Source organism: Marmota marmota, unplaced genomic scaffold, assembly GCF_001458135.2.
Source record: "Marmota marmota marmota unplaced genomic scaffold, marMar, whole genome shotgun sequence".
NCBI classification, from domain to species: Eukaryota; Metazoa; Chordata; class Mammalia; order Rodentia; family Sciuridae; genus Marmota; species Marmota marmota.
This window is the reverse complement of record NW_025999896.1, coordinates 2,271,485-2,287,086: the sequence shown is the minus strand read 5'-3', so window position 1 is coordinate 2,287,086 and position 15,602 is coordinate 2,271,485. Positions and strand designations below refer to the sequence as shown.

Genomic DNA, 15,602 nt, shown 5'->3' with positions numbered 1-15,602 from the left:
CCCCCAAAACACAGAAAATAAAAAAGCTGGTTCCTGACTGCACTTCTTGGTCCCCTTTGTTGGAGGGTCCTCTTCCTCAGGGATTCTCCCCTGATGAAAGCTCAGAGCTCATATCCTATAAACCACAAGGTGGGACATGGCACTACCTCTTCCTTTAAGGGCATCTGAGGTTAATGATAACAGCGGGGACCACGTGAGCAGCTCTTTTCATTCTTACATCCTATATCACATTTACTGTATCTGCAAAAGCAGCCCAGGATGGGGATCCCTTTTGCATTTCTAAATATAATGATTTTGTATATCACGTCATTACAGAATATTTTAATAATGAAGCCACTGAGCACCCCAGCTATAAAAGACGTGTGAGGAACAATCAAGAAATTTTTGACTATCGGTACTAGGTGATATTAAAGAATTTCTTGTTCATTTGGTGAGGCGAGATAATCATATCGAGAAGATATTCTTACTTTTCAGTGCATTCTGAAATATTTAGGGGTGATCCTCACCCCTAATATTGTGGCTCAGTGGTAGAGTGCTCACCTGGGGTTGTGGCTCAGTGGTAGAGTGCTCACCTAGCACGCATGAAGCACTGGGTTCGATCCTCAGCACCACATAAATGTAAAATAAAGATATTGTGCCTACCTAAAACTAGAAAATAAATATTTAAAAAAAAATATTTAGGGGTGAAATGCCATCATATCTAAACTCTTCTTTTTCAGTTTTATCTTTTGCAGTACTGGGGATTGAACCCAGGGCTGTTCTACCACCAAGCTATATCCCCTGTGTTTTTTTTAAATTTTGAGATAAGTTCTCCCTAAGTTGCTGAGGCTGGCCTCCAACTTGCAATCCTCCTGCCATAGTCACTCCCAAGTTGCTGGGATTATAGGCATGTGCTTGAACTCTTCTTCAGAAGAATTTCAGCAGGGCAGGGGATGTAGGGCAGGGGATGCCTAGCACATATGAGGTTCTGGGTGAATCCCTAGCATCACCATCTCAAAACAAAGTTAAATTTAAATTTTTGTTAATTAAAATATCAGCAAGGTGATACCTTTGAAGCAAATAAAGTCAAGGTGAGGAGCATGGGGTCATTCCCCACTTTTGCTGAGATTTTTTTCATGACAAAAAGCTTCATAGAGTTAAATCCCACATGAATCCAGAACACACTAATTTCTAGTAAAACTCAAAATTGGGGATAACTTTCATTTTAGGTTTAAATGTTACCATGGAAAAAGAAGCAGGCCAACCAAAAGTTAAACTTGACCCCTTAGGAACGCTTGCTGGCTTAAAGATATGTACGTAACCTTCTAAATCCTCAGCTGCATCCATGTCATGTAACGAGTAACTGGTAAATGAGCCGGTCCATCTGTAAGTGCTGCAGCATCTCTCAATACTTTTGGAGAGAACACACGAATTTTATCCAGTAAATACACACGGGTTGGCACTATTAGCACTGGGGTGGGTCGTTCCTCGTTGTTGGGGCCATTCCGCACAATGTAGGACATTTGGCAACATTACTGTCCTCTACCCACTAGATGCCAGCGTGCGGCACCCTCCCCCCAAGTTGTGACAACTGAAAATATCTCCAGACAGTGCCAAATGTACCTCGGGGGAAGAGAACAGTCCCTGGTTGAGAACCACTGAAATTTATGAACATAATGAAACAATTTAATTGAAGTGCCCCGTAAACCAGTCTTTTCACCAATCAAAGTCAACTCTCCATGTGTCCTCTGCTTTCTGTTTTTGTCACTTGGTAATACACTGTATCTTTCCATTTAAAAATCCTACAACATAATTACCTGGCTATGCCGTTGTTAATTCCAACTCTACTGAAAGACGTGGAAGTCACTTCCCTCTTTGGATAGTATAAACGATGCTGTAATAATCATCTTTGCAGCTAAATCTTGCACACATCACTATTTCCTTAGGCTAAATTTCTAGAAGTGAACGGATGGGTCACAAATACCTTTGGATACACAGTGCCAAATCATCTTTCATAAAAGTGATACAAATTACCCTCCTATTGCCAGACTCTGGTGTTTCCCCAACCCTTTTCAACATGGAAAACACTTTATTCTTTTATAAATAGTGTCAATCTAGTAAGTTTTGAGGATGGACTCTCTTTTCATGATTACTAGTAAGTGTAACACTTCATATTCTTAACTGCTATTAGTATAAATTCTCTGAATTCCTAGTTTACTTCCTCAGCCAATTCTCTACTAGGATCTTTATTTCTTGTTGAATTGTAAAAGCTTTTTATTTATTGAGGACTTGAATTCTTTTATTTTAAATACTTTTTGTAGTTGTAGATGAACAGAATGCCTTTATTTTATTTATTTTTATGTGGTGCTGAGGATCGAACCCAGTGCCTCATGCATGCTAGGTGAGCACTCTACCATGAGCCACAACCCTAACCCTCACCCCTAAATATTTCAGAATACACTGAAAAGCAAGAAGTGCCTCACGCATGCAAGTCAAGAACTCTGCCACTGAGCTACAGCCCCAGCCCGAGGACTTGAATCTTTGATGCCACTGTCACAAATGTTTTTTCCTCAGCTTTTAGTTTGCCTTTTACTCTGCTTGGAAAGATTTTTGGAGTATGGAAGTTTTTCATTTAAATCTACTCAAACTCTTTCCCTTTAGAATTTCTGGCTTCTGTATCATGTCTGGAGAGCTTTCACATGATATTCATGTGGTTTTTTTTCTAGAACTTTTAGAATTCATGAAAGATCAATAAATCTTAAATCCATCGGTGGTATGCAGCGTGAAGTAGAAATCTGATTTTGTTATGTCTTCTGGCCAGGCTTCCTAGAAGCACTTATGGAATAATTCATCCTTTCCCTCATTGATTAGCAACCACAGATTTACCATATCCTAAGTTCTTCTGTTTACCTTTGAGTCTGTTTCTAGACTTTGGACTCAGTGTTGGTGATCTCTATTCCTATGCCAGTACCACACTAATTTAAATATCCTGTTGACCATATTTTAAAATATCTGGAAAGGCGAATCACTCTTCATTAGTCACCTTCCAAAAAATAATTCTTGGCTATTCTTACCCCTTTCTTTTTCTAGCCAGCCTGTAGGACCATCTCCTATCCAACTGGGATATTGACCAGAATTATGCTAAATTTGTGGATTATTTTTGGGAGAACTAACATTTTGACAGCTTTGAGTCTGGCCTTCCCCAGGACATGGCAAGACGATCCCCCCCCCCCCTTTTTTTTCCCCTGTCTTTGGCATCCCTTGGAAAAATCTTGTGCTTTGTTTATATACATCCTGTGCTTTTTTTGCTTGGTTTCTGTTTGCTATTTTTATTGCTATTCTAATGAAATTGTTCCATTATCATGAAAATGGAAACTGAGTACTCACTTTGGGGCCAGACCTCTCCCGTGTGCATTTCACTCCAGGACACCTTGGCGTAACTCTTCTCATTGCTAAGATATAAAGAAGTCACCAACCTTTGCCCATTCACTTTGGAATGGCCTCCCTGCAGAATTCTCGTTGGTTCTAACTATTTTCAGCTGACTCTCTGCCAGCACCTGTGTTTCCCATGCCCGCTCATTTTCTGGTATTAACTGATTCATCTGCCCTGTCACTCCAGCTGCCTTGTGACCAGAGAGAGAGCGCTTTGCCAAGCATTCTCCCAATTCCCAGAACCCACCACGGCAGCCTCACCTACCGATCACTCATGCTCATAAGAGGCCCTGGGCTGGAACTTGCAAAAACAGCTGCTTTGAACCAACCCTGTCTCCTCTTAGCTTCGGATCCCTCCCACCTCCAGCTGACACACGTTTGCAAGAAGAATAAACTGACCCTAAGTTGACCAAACAACATAACTTCTGAGAATCAGGATGGCCAGGGTGGTCAATTCTACTCAGATCCCAAAGCCAGGTGACCTTGGCCAGAATCTCAGAGATGCTTATTAGACTCCTGTGTCTCAATTTCTTCCTACATAATGATGGAACCCACCTCATACAGGTGGATGATTAAATGATATTAAGCATTCCTACCACTGAGTTTGCTTCATCCAGTCATTTCATATAAATGGAATCAAGCAACATGAAGCCGTGTGACTGACTTCATTTAGCATGACGTTTTCGAGGTTCATCCGTGTTGTGGCATGTATCAATACTCAATTCCTTTTTATGGCTAACGTTCAATTTTATGGCTCTGCCACATTTTGTTTATCCATTCACCCACACGATCAACATTCAGGCCATTTCTGCTTCTTGGTTCTCATCAAGTTCAAAGCCTGACCTGATTTCTAGCCCTTAACTCTCTGCTTGTTCTGAAACTCACAGCTGGAGGGCTAAGCAGAGGCCCCCCCAAGCAGTTCCCTGGGTTCCCGCCTGCCTCGGGCAGCTCAGCCTCCCGTTTCCCAAGGTCTTCATCAAGCTGACTCTCCACACCTGACCTCAGGTCAACAACTCCCACCCAAATCCCACCTTCCTGGATGGAGGAGCCGGCAGAAAGGGTACCAGCCTGGCTCAACCCACCCTGACGCTGGCTGGTGTTTGCACTTTTTTGGGAGAACTAACATTTTGACAACTTTGAGTGTGGCCTTTTTTAGTTTGGGATAGGGCCTCACTATAAAGCCACTTTTTATGTGGCTTTGTTCTTCTCTGAGCACTCCCAACAGGCCACCACTGATTCAAAGAGATCATTTGCAGTATCTCACCTCACCCAACACCCAGCGACATCCTGCCCCTTTCACAGAGGAGAACTGGGCTCGGGCTCCCCACTTTAGTAACTCTTCCTCCTCCTGTCCTGCCCACCAACACCTCAGCGTCATTCAAGGGTTCATGCGTATGTCCCCACAGTCACACACCCCCCCCATTCCCTAGCTGAACAAAGGCCTAAAACAGAACAGCCCACACTGACCCAGGTTGCAAGTTTTATATACACTCATTTTTTTTCTCAATGTAAAAAGGGAAATGCTAAGAGGCCACCAGATGTGACATCTGAGGTCACCCCAGTGCACACCTGCCAGCACTGAGCACAGAGCTTCTCCCATAGGTTCTCCTGTAGGCCCTCAGTTCTGGAGTGCTTCCTCGAAGTTCCCCTGATGAGTGGCACACCGCTGCCCAGGCTTGGGGCCACTGGAGCAATTAGCCAAAGGCCCAAGTAGAGCCCCAAACGAGGTAGGGACAGCGAGAAGTCAGCTGGGGGCAGGAGGCCAGGCCCCCACTGAAAGGTGGGGGAAGCGCAGGAGCTGGACAGCTAGCTCCCCACGCCTGGCTCTACCTCCCACTCAAAGGCTGCCCTTCCTTCCTCGGGTTTTCTTTATTCCATTTCCGGGAAAGGCCCGGGCGAGGGTGGGGTGGCGTCAGCTCACGTGGGTCCTGCGTGCCCATCCTGCACATCTCCGCCCAGCTCGGCCTTCAGTGACTTCACCTGGAGCAGCCAGAAAGTGGCCACCAGCAGAACGTTTTTACCGAGGAAGGCACACCTGTTACCAATCAGCCCACGTGTGGCACATTTGCCTGGCCCCCCGCCCGCTGCAAGGGATCGTGGGCCAAGTTGATTGTCAGAGGTGGAAGGGGAAGCAGCATTTGGTTCTGCAAACTGAAAGAATCTGGCAGGAGAAGAGGGTCATTCCCAGCATGGAGAGCCAGGCCTCAAGGGCCCCGGGAGCCCTGGGTCCCACCCTGCATTCTTCAAGGGAGGCAGAGGGTCCAAGTCCTCAGAGCCAGGGGAGGATCGACCCAGATCTGCTGGCTCCAGACCAGTGCTCCTCCCACTGAACCAAGTGGCCTCCACAAGGACAATTTGAAATTCAAGAACTTCCCTTGAGTTGATGGAGGGCTAGGGGTCCCTCTTGGAGCCATGGTGTTGGGGTCTCTACAACCAATAAGTAGGTGTGTGCCAGGGGGAGCCTTGGACACAACACCCTTTATGAGTGGGGGTCCGTCCCTCCCTTCTGGCATCCTCAGCCTCAGGCCTCCCACAGCACTGTGTCCCTCACCGCCCTGCCCATGGCGGCTCACCTGCTAGCTCAGGGGGCAGGTAAAGAACATTCCCTGAGCAAGCTGGCCCTTTGGCAGGGGGAGGGGGGTTCAGGGTGAGGTTATGTCCATCAGCTTTTAGAACAAATTCTTGGCTTATTAATTCTCTCTTCTATTACACAGACAAAAGTAAATAAGCCTTTCTCAGGCAGCCTCTCCCGGGGGCCTTCCTTCCCTGCTCAGACAGAGCAAGAGCCGACAGGTTTGGAAGCACTGAGCTCCCAGGCCCCGCTTCCCAGGAGGCCTTCTTGGCCTCCAGCCCGAAGTATCTGGGCTCACTGGGACAAGGCTGGACCAGCTTTTCTGCATAGGAGGACCCACAGGCCAGCATTTGGGTCCTGGGGTTGGCTCATGCTCTCCCAGGGCAGGTCAGCAAAGGTCAAGCCAAAGCTCCAAGCTCCAAACATGTTCTTCCCTGCTCCTTTTAGAGGAATGTTTATTTACTGCTTGCTTCAGTTAAAATCATATTGATAAACCTTCAGAAAGAACAAAAGCAATGAACAGTCACAAAATCAAAAGAAGTCAGAAGCTGGGTGTGGCGGCACACACCTATAATCCCAGCAACTCAGGAGGCTGAGGCAGGAGGATTGCAAATTCCACGCCAGCTGGGAAACTTAGCAAGGCCCTGCCTCAAAATAAAATAGAAGGGCTGGGGATGTAGCTCAGTGATAAAACACCCCTGGGTTCAACCCACCCATCTAAAAATAAAAGTCAGAAAAATTGAATAACCAACAGAGAACTGTTATGGAAGACATTCTCAAGAGGATTCTACTGATGTTTAGAAGTGCTGTTCACAGCCAGGTATCGGGGCACACACTGGTAATCTCAGGGACTCAGGAGGTTGAGGCAGGAGGATTGCAAATTGGAGGCCAGCCTGGGCAACTTAGTGAGGTCCTATCCCAAAATAAAAAGGCCTGAGGATTTGGCTCAGTCGTGGAGTGCCTGCCTAGCCTGCATAAGGCTCTGGGTTTAATCTCCAGCCCTTCCCTACCCCGCCAGGAATCTCACAGAACTGAGAACCTTGGATACCAGCTTTTATCTCTGTGCTACACCCAGACTTTATACCATTTCTAACAGCCTGTGTGGACATCTCAGGAGATATTTTTCCTCCTTCCCCTCACCTATCTCATTTTCCCATTTCTGATTTGGAAGAAAAAGCTGAGAATTGCTGCAAAAAACTCTAAGAAGTCAAATTTTAAGGTCTGGGAAAATGGGAGGAGACAGAGAGATCATTCAGATCTGTCCTGCCCTGGGGTGAGCTGTGGACACAGCCCCTTCATGGCCCCCACAGCCCAAGAGCTTGTCCATGTTGAGTCTCACTCAGATACATCACTCTCACTTATGATTGGCCAAATGATTGCCAAGTCATGGTGGTATCAAGAATCAAGATTCTGGGGCTGGAGATGTGGCTCAGTGGTTGAGCATTTGCCTGGCAACTGTGAGACCCGGTGTTCAATCCCCAGCACCGCAAAAAATAAAATAAAATAAAATAAAAATTCATTTAAGATAACAACATGGGTATGCAAGTTCCCCCACACCTTCTTGTAGTCCTATCTAATGAAAGGTTCCCAGGGGTATCCTTGCTGGGGACTCTTCCCCTCCACCTCCAAGTATACCAGTGCAGAGAAGCTGTGGTGACCGAGGACCAGGACTCTGGTCCCACGTACTGAAGGGCCTTATGTGTGCCCAAAGCCAGGGCTGAAATACCTTTCTTGTGCCACAGAACCCTGTGGATCCTATCTCAGAGTAGTATTTTTTCCATGCTAAAGTAAAATACAGAGAGTTGCGACTTAGTGACCGTTCAGCTTAACAATTTTCAACTTTATGATGGTGCAAAAGTAATGTGTATTCATAGAAACCACACTTTGGATTTTAAATTTGGATCTTTTCCAGGACTACACCATCAGACCCTTGTGACACTGGGCTGCAGCAGTGAGCTCCCTGTCAGCCTCCCGTCTTCAGGGGAGACGAACGCTCCACAGCAGGTTCTGTGGCTGAGCTACGTGTTCACCGGGTTAAGAGGATTTGGTGCATTTTTAACTTACGATGTTTTCAACTTCCAATGGGGTTTTCATGACATAATCCCATCCTGCATCAGGAAACGTCCGTACATAGGAAACTGACATCACTGAGTACAGCTGCCCAGATACCTTAAAAAACCCCAATCCAAGGTACAGGTACATTATGCACATCTAGGTTTGGGTCTAGTCACTTCTGTAATTTGGAAGCAATCACGCACACACAGACAAGATTCCACGTATCTGCAATCAACAATAATGCCATGTGAACACCGTTGTGCTTTCTGTGCATGGCCTCGTCACAGGCACTGTCAATGAGCTGAGGTCGGAGGCCCGCCTTCATCATGGAGGAAAGGCAAACTCTTGAGTGAGAGGTGGAAGAAAGTGAAGATGTGACTCTCTTCCCATCTGGGCTCACAGGTGCCCTGAATTCTGTGTGTGGACGCTGTGTCCAGGAACTCCTGCCTCAGCCCTTGCTCCTCGGCAGCCCTGGAAGGAGTAGCTCCTATGCTGTTGGGTTGACCAGCCTCACCTCGGTAGGCCAATAGAAGGAGCTCAATTTTTAGGGTTCTGACCCAGCTGGGGGTTACAGAGGCATCTGGGCCTTCTAATATCCCCCTCCCCACTTCCTGTCCCACCAGAGAGCAAAAGTGACCAATAGAAACTTACCTTCAGGCTCCTCCACACTGCTGGCTGCGGTGGTGGGCGGTGCTACGGGAATCTCTTTTTGAGGTTCAGGATGGAGAGGAGGAGAAAACAAGGTAAGAAGATATTATTTTTGAGCTTGGAAAGAGAATGAGCTGAGCACAGCCTCCTCCCAAGCTCCCTGGAACTATTCGTCCCTTGCCCCATCCACAGTTCCAGAAAAGGGAAAAGGAGCGAGCCCGCAGAGGGGCCCCCGGGGGGTCCTGGGCACATCGTCCTGTTCTCCTTTCCCTTCACCTGGCACGGATGTCATGGCTACTGGTTGTTAAGGAGGGACAGGAGTGGGGAGAAGCACAAGGGAACTGGTGGCATGGGAGGCTGGCCCTGCACCCAGGGCCTGACCTGTCAGTCCTCCTCAGGTCTGCTGTATGTCATCAACTTCGATCAGCCCCCACGGGAATACCCAGGCTTGGGGAGCAGGAGTCACCTGGAGGAGGCAGGGTTTGCTCCTTGAAAAATGGGTGGAGGACAACCTCGGTGTGGAGCCAGATCTTGCTCTCTGTGACCTTATTAGCAACCACTACAGCAGCGCATTAGGAACCTGGGACCTTGGACCAGGCCATTTCTGAGCCCTATAGAGCTAGATGGTCCCAGCAGAAATCTTCCGGAGGCACCATCTCCATAGTCCAGTCTAATCTCGCTAGTCCCTGAATTAGGCTGGGGCGATGGCCACAGAGCCACACTGGCCACCCAACCTCTGTGTCAGGTGCTCATGGACATCCCAGGATGGAACCCTGCGGCTGCGGATGTAGGTGGGCATGCTCTTGGTCCAAGTCTGATACACCAGCTCCTGTGAGCTTGGTCTTTCCGCTAGGGGATCTAAAATATGGGTTCCAGTCCTTCCTGAACGTCCACAGAGTCCCTGAATCCCTTTAAAAGGGAGTTCAAAGGTTGGGGGTGTAGCTCAGTGGTAGAACCCTTGCCTAGTACATGTGGGGGTTCCATCTCCAGCACTGAAATAAAAAAAAGGGGAGACCTCATTTCTTCTCCCCACCTCCACGTTTTCATAACCCCAGATTTCCTCCTGCCTTTCTAAAAATTTTATTTGGTTTAGAAACTGGTCAGAACTGTGGATGGAACCAACACAGCTGGCCTGTCCCAGAAGCAAAGGGCCCCATCTAATTGGGACAGGTGATGTGTACAGTGTCTAAGGTTCCCACCTGCTGGAGGAGGGGTTGTCTGTGAGGTCTACGGGAAATGCTCAAGGACACCCTGGTGGCTGCTGGTGTCAGGGGGTCCCCAGCACCCAGACTTGTGAGACCCCCAACTCTCAAGTTGTTCCAAGTCCCTCATGACTGACCATCTGGTAGGTCACCAGAGCCTACCCAGAGCTAAGACACAATGGGATCTGAAATACAGGTTGGCTGTCCTCCCCTGAAATGGGCCAGGTAGTAAATACCGTGGGCCTGCAGGTCTCTGCTACAGCAATTCAACTCCACCGTGAATAGCAGCCGCAGTTGGCATGTAAACGAGGGGTGCGGCTTTATTCCAATAAAACTTTATTTATGGACCCTGAACTTTGAATTTCACGTGGTTTTTTTTTTTTTATATATGTCATGAAACATTATTCTTCCTTTGATTTTTCTTTGACCATTAAAAAAGGTACAAACCAGTGAGCCAGGCCATACAAAAGCAAGCAGCAGCCAGCTCCCCGGGCCCAGAGCTTGCCAACCTCTCTCTCCAGAGAACCAAACTCTGCTCCTGGGACTCGGCCTCGTTCGCTGGGATCCGCTCCCTTTCCTGCCCTCCTTTCTTGGCTTGGTCAGCCCTCCCCAGGGAATCATCAGGCTGAGGAAGAGGCTGAGGTCGAGCCAGCTCCCAATTAGGCTTGGCTCTCCAACCAGGGCTAATTCCCTGCTTGTCGTGCCAGCGTGACCCTAGCAGATGTAAAACACTGAAACCCTCTGAGCCAAGGCTTCTGAGTGACCCCTGCCATCCTGCTCACACCCCTCTTCATGCTCCAGCAACTCAAAGGCTGAAAACTTGAGGCCCCATGGGATCCCTGGGACCCCTCAAAAGTGCTATGATCCTTCATAAGGACTATGGGTGCCGTGTTCAGAGGCTGTGACTAACTCTCTCAACGGCCCTGGGATTTAAGTCCTTTTTGTACTGAATGCACTGAGGCAGGGGAATATTGGGGTGTCTGTAGTCAGAAGCACCCACACCAGGTCTGGGGTCAAGGTGGGATGTGGAAATGGGACCTGTGCTGGAGAGTGGGGCTTGTTTCTCAGGAGCCAGAGACTTGTGTGTGTCAGGACAGAAGGCCATGGACAGGCTGGCTCTGCAGAGCCAAGCTCGGGGTCTCCCACAGGGTCTCAGTGAGCCCTCGGCATTGAATGCAGAGATACTCATCACTGACAGCAACGATCAGCAAACCCATAGGGACCCCCCCGCCTAAGCCAAGGATGGGAGAAAGAGGAGCCGGCACGTACTGATGCAGGGTGCAATGGGAGAGCGGCTCTGCTGGTAGCCCTTGGCACAGCGGTTGCAGGTGATGCCCGTCACACCATCCTTGCAGGGACACTGGCCAGTGGTTTGGTTGCAGGTCTTGCCAGCGGCGCCCACGGGGTGGCAATCACAAGCTGTGAAGGACACACAAGAAGAAAGTCAGAGGGATCCCTCCCTACCCAGGAGCACCCCCTGGATCCCACTTCAGGGGAACATCGGGGGTGGGAGGCGGGCCTGGCCAAGCCCACACCTGGTCCAGAATCTCTGGGACTGGTTGGCTGCCAACCAGGAAATAAGGAATGAAAATCAGAGTGAACCTCCCTAAAAGGGCTGTTTTGGCAATAGCAGAGGGAAGCTGGGGAGTCCTTCTGAAACTGCAGGAAGAAAGACTATATTAAATACGTTTTCAAGGGCTGGGGGCTGTAGCTAGCTCAGTATACAGTGGGTGCTTGGTATGCACAAGGCCTTTGGTCCGATCCCCACCAAAAAATAAATAAATACAAAAATATGTCTTCAGGAAGGAAGAGCCCCCACAGCCCCAGTCATGAATGGATGGGGGAGTTAGAATTTCGAGGTACACCTTCCCTTGACAGAGTAAGTTCATGCATTTTTACTCTCTGCCCTCAACCGCTCTTGGCTCTCAGGCTTCTTTGCAGACCCTCTGGGTAAACAAGTGGGGTCTGGGGCTCATAAAGCACTAGAGTCGGTAGATCAGAGGGGAGGCCCAGGGAGGAAGCTTCTAGGCTGCTCTTCCTGCCTCCTTGGTAGCCAGGCATTCACAGCTTGGGCTTCTAGATCACAAAACTCACAAACTGCAGCACTAGAAAGGGTCACGATGATAATGTGATGTAGAACCCTGATTAAATGTGCAAAGACTGGAGGTACAGGAACCGCCTGGGGCCTCACAGGAAGGCCATAGCCAAGCTGGGAGAAGATGTAAGGCCCCTGATTTTCGGGCCAGGGGTTATGGCATGGGAGAGCAGGCCCCACGCCCCTCCTCCTGATTCCAAGGGGTGGAGGGTTGTACCCTCTCCTGCCACATCTGAGGCTCCCTTGCTGTGTTCTACAGACCCATTTTCAGTAATGAAGAAGCCAGAGGACTTTCCAGGGGACATCTCCACCAACACCACAATGCTCTGGGCAAAGACAGTTTGTCCAGCAGGCATGGGACATCTACCTGACCAAGACAGTGGACTGAAGGTGGACAGGGAGGAGAAGAGAAGGTGAAGGAGGCAAATATTCTGCCTGTCCCCTTGCCCTGAGGAAGCCCCGAGAGGGTGGTGGGTGGCCTGTGGCAAGGCATCCTCCAGCCACTTCAACGGTGCCACAAGCTGCTGTGTGCTTCTGTCCCCAAGGGAATAAATATATCCAGGAAAATAAGTGAGAACAGAGATCCTTCAAGAGCTAAAGGGATCCCAGCTCAGTGTGAGGGTGCGACTCTGCAGATGAAAACACAGCCTCTCCCAGGGGGCCTCGGCCCAGGAGTGGTCAGTGGGGCGAATTAGTGGTCAGTGGGGGAGGGAAGAAGGAAGCCGAGGAAGCAGAAAGGAGAAGGTAAGGCACTCGTTACTGCAGTTGTGTTCAGATATGGAAAAGCTTCCAGAAGCACCGGGGTGAGGGAGCTGACAGGGTGCCCCGGTCAAGACAGAGGAGGGCAAAGGCCTGAAGGACGGTGGACCTGCTGGCTCCTCACAGCACAGGATCCACGGGAGGTGCTGGGACCAGTCCCATCTCATCAGGACATTGTCTTCTGACATCGACCCTAAATTCAAATTCATACTCTATTATTTGTTTTTAATTAAGTTATATAAAAAAAGACCCAGATTAACAGCCCATGGGGGCATGGTGACCATGATGCTGGTGGGGAAGGGCTGGTGGGAGGGGGCCTTTGACTTTCCCCTACAGCCTCTTAAGTCCATCCCCATGAAGGATGGGGTGACTGCATGGGCTCATTTCTAAGTTGGCCATGTGAATGTTGGGGGGGCCATAGCACATGGTCCCCTAATCTCAAACCCCTGATGTGGGCGTGGGCACCTGGCAGATGGGGACTACAGGGGCTCATGCCAGCTGACCTCCCTTGGCCCACTCCACGAGGCTGCTGGTAATCCTCAAATTCACGCCAAGACCTATTCCGCTCGGTGCTGATGGAATACAGCTGTGTGCCAGTACATTTTAGATCCTCGAACTTGGCCCAAGAAAGGTCACAAAAGGTTGCTCTATTGCTGAAGAGCCAAGTCACACACGGGCACCACCATGGCCCGGGTCATCTCTGTCTTGGTGGAAGCTGGATGGAGGCCACAGAGGACCGTGCCCTGTTCTCATCCGTGGCCTCGCACAGCTGGTGGCCTGCCCTGCTGCCTGGAAGGGACCAGGCACCAGCTGAGGTCTGCTGCAGCCCGGGGCCATCCTCAGCAGAGGCAGGCGGCTCTGTGTCTGCTCTGGGCAGCCGGCACTTCCCAACGGTCCGTCGTTGTTTGATGAAACACGAGCTGATGCTGGCTGCTGGCTTTCCAGATCTTTCTCCCTCCCAAGATTCTGCAAAGACTCTGTCTGGTCTGAGACAGCAGGCTGGTTATGCTTCCACACCCATATCATTGTTCTAGGAGGAGAAGTCATGAGGGTCCCTAAGGCCACTCAAATTGGGTCCAGGTCAGCATAGAAGTGAGGTAAATGGAGATCTTTTCCTCTATCACCAGGCTTCATTCTGTCCATGACAGAACATCCCTCCCTCCAGCAATAGCACCCCACTGGGGCTCCTGCAGCCCACCACTGAACATCCATGCTCTCACACACCCTGTCTCCTCAGGTCCCTACAACAGCTCTGTGAAACTGGCACGGCTGTACAGCGAGGAGACCACAGGCTGGCGAGGAAGTCACAGGAGACACAAGGCTGTGCAGAGATGGAAATGGCCTGGATCTCTGAGGGGGGACCACTCAGGCACCTTACCCTCTCTGGATGTCCCCTCTGCACTTCTTGTTCTTCCAGGAGAAATAAGCTCTGATCTATTTCATCCAATAGGAGCGGGCTTTCTGTTACTTGCAACCAAATGCAATCCTAATAGAGACCTGTATTGCTCTCTGGTTGAATTTGTCGCCCCAAAGCCAAACACACTTTCCCAAAATGCCCAGGAATCGGGATGGCCCGAATTGCACCCTCTGTGCAAAGAAGGGTGATTTTTCAAAGTATGGGGAGAGTGGACAGATGACAATGTCCCCATGGTGTGTTCTTCTATAGCTGGGAAAAGAGACATCTGACCGTCAATGTCAAAGGAAGAGATTCTGAGCCCAGTGGAGCCCCAGGACTTGGCCTTAGGAAGAGAGTCGAAGCATTCTTGTTGTGGTCTCTCCTCCTAGAAATGGAAACACACACACACACACACACACACACATATCTCAGACACAAACACACAGATTCCTACAAGCTCACCCACAGATACACACACAGAGTCACACAGAGCCTCAAGAGGGCAGAAGGCAGAGGGCAGAGGGGTGGAGTGAACGGGGGGGGGGGNCACAATGCTCTGGGCAAAGACAGTTTGTCCAGCAGGCATGGGACATCTACCTGACCAAGACAGTGGACTGAAGGTGGACAGGGAGGAGAAGTCATGAGGGTCCCTAAGGCCACTCAAATTGGGTCCAGGTCAGCATAGAAGTGAGGTAAATGGAGATCTTTTCCTCTGTAGGGAGCTCTGGTGAGGAGGATAAATAGAGAGCATTGCTGATTCTTCTGAGAACAAGGTACAGGTCACAACACCGCCTGCCACAGGAAGCTCATCTGGGGACTCTCATTTCCCTAGAAGTTGGCCACTGTTTTTCCAGGAGGAAGTCAATCCTTTCCATAGCAGGTCACCCTGTCTCCATGGGGCAGGCAGCACCTGGTCATGGGAAATGATCTACCAGAGGGTTTTTTTTTTTTCCATAATGAGAAAGGTGAGCCCAGAAGGAAGCCCAGGTTCCTGAGAACTTGGTGGGATCGGATTTCCCACAAACTCGGCCGGCTGCAGAGCCTCCCAGTGAAGCTGAGAACCCAGGCTGTCCTTGCTCGGAGTCATCAGACAGGGACACACAATTTGGGGACCTAAATGGTTTCAGATGGGCAACAGGTGACCCAGGCCTACTCCTGCCCTGACAGTTACCCTGGGTTAGTGCCTCCTGGATCCTCAAAGCTCCATCAGATAGAGATTCCCTTAGGTCCTCAGAGTTCAAAGTCCATTGTGGACTCCCATCAGGAGATCTGGCTATTTTTACTGAGGATCCTGGCCCCAGGGGCTCTTGGGATCAGGCTGGACCCTCCTATGGCAGCAATATAGTGCATCCTTTTGGAGGAGAAAGGAGCAGGCTCAGCACCAGTCCCTCTGGAGCTGGGGAGACAAACCGACTCCTCGGACATCATTCCAGGCCTCCAGCCAGTCCTGCAAGACAGCTTTTG

At 49.6% G+C, this 15,602-nt stretch overlaps 1 protein-coding gene across 1 annotated transcript in view; it reads right to left on the bottom strand.

The window, feature by feature from the left end:
• Positions 1–15,602, bottom strand: part of Ntn1 (netrin 1) — a 97,957-nt gene that overhangs the window by 40,404 nt on the left and 41,951 nt on the right. The window contains exons 3-4 of the mRNA XM_015504522.2: positions 11,158–11,307; positions 8,690–8,743 (exon numbers count right to left, since the gene is read on the bottom strand). Coding sequence (XP_015360008.1) covers positions 8,690–8,743; positions 11,158–11,307 — 204 coding nt within the window. The remainder of the gene's footprint in view (positions 1–8,689; positions 8,744–11,157; positions 11,308–15,602) is intronic.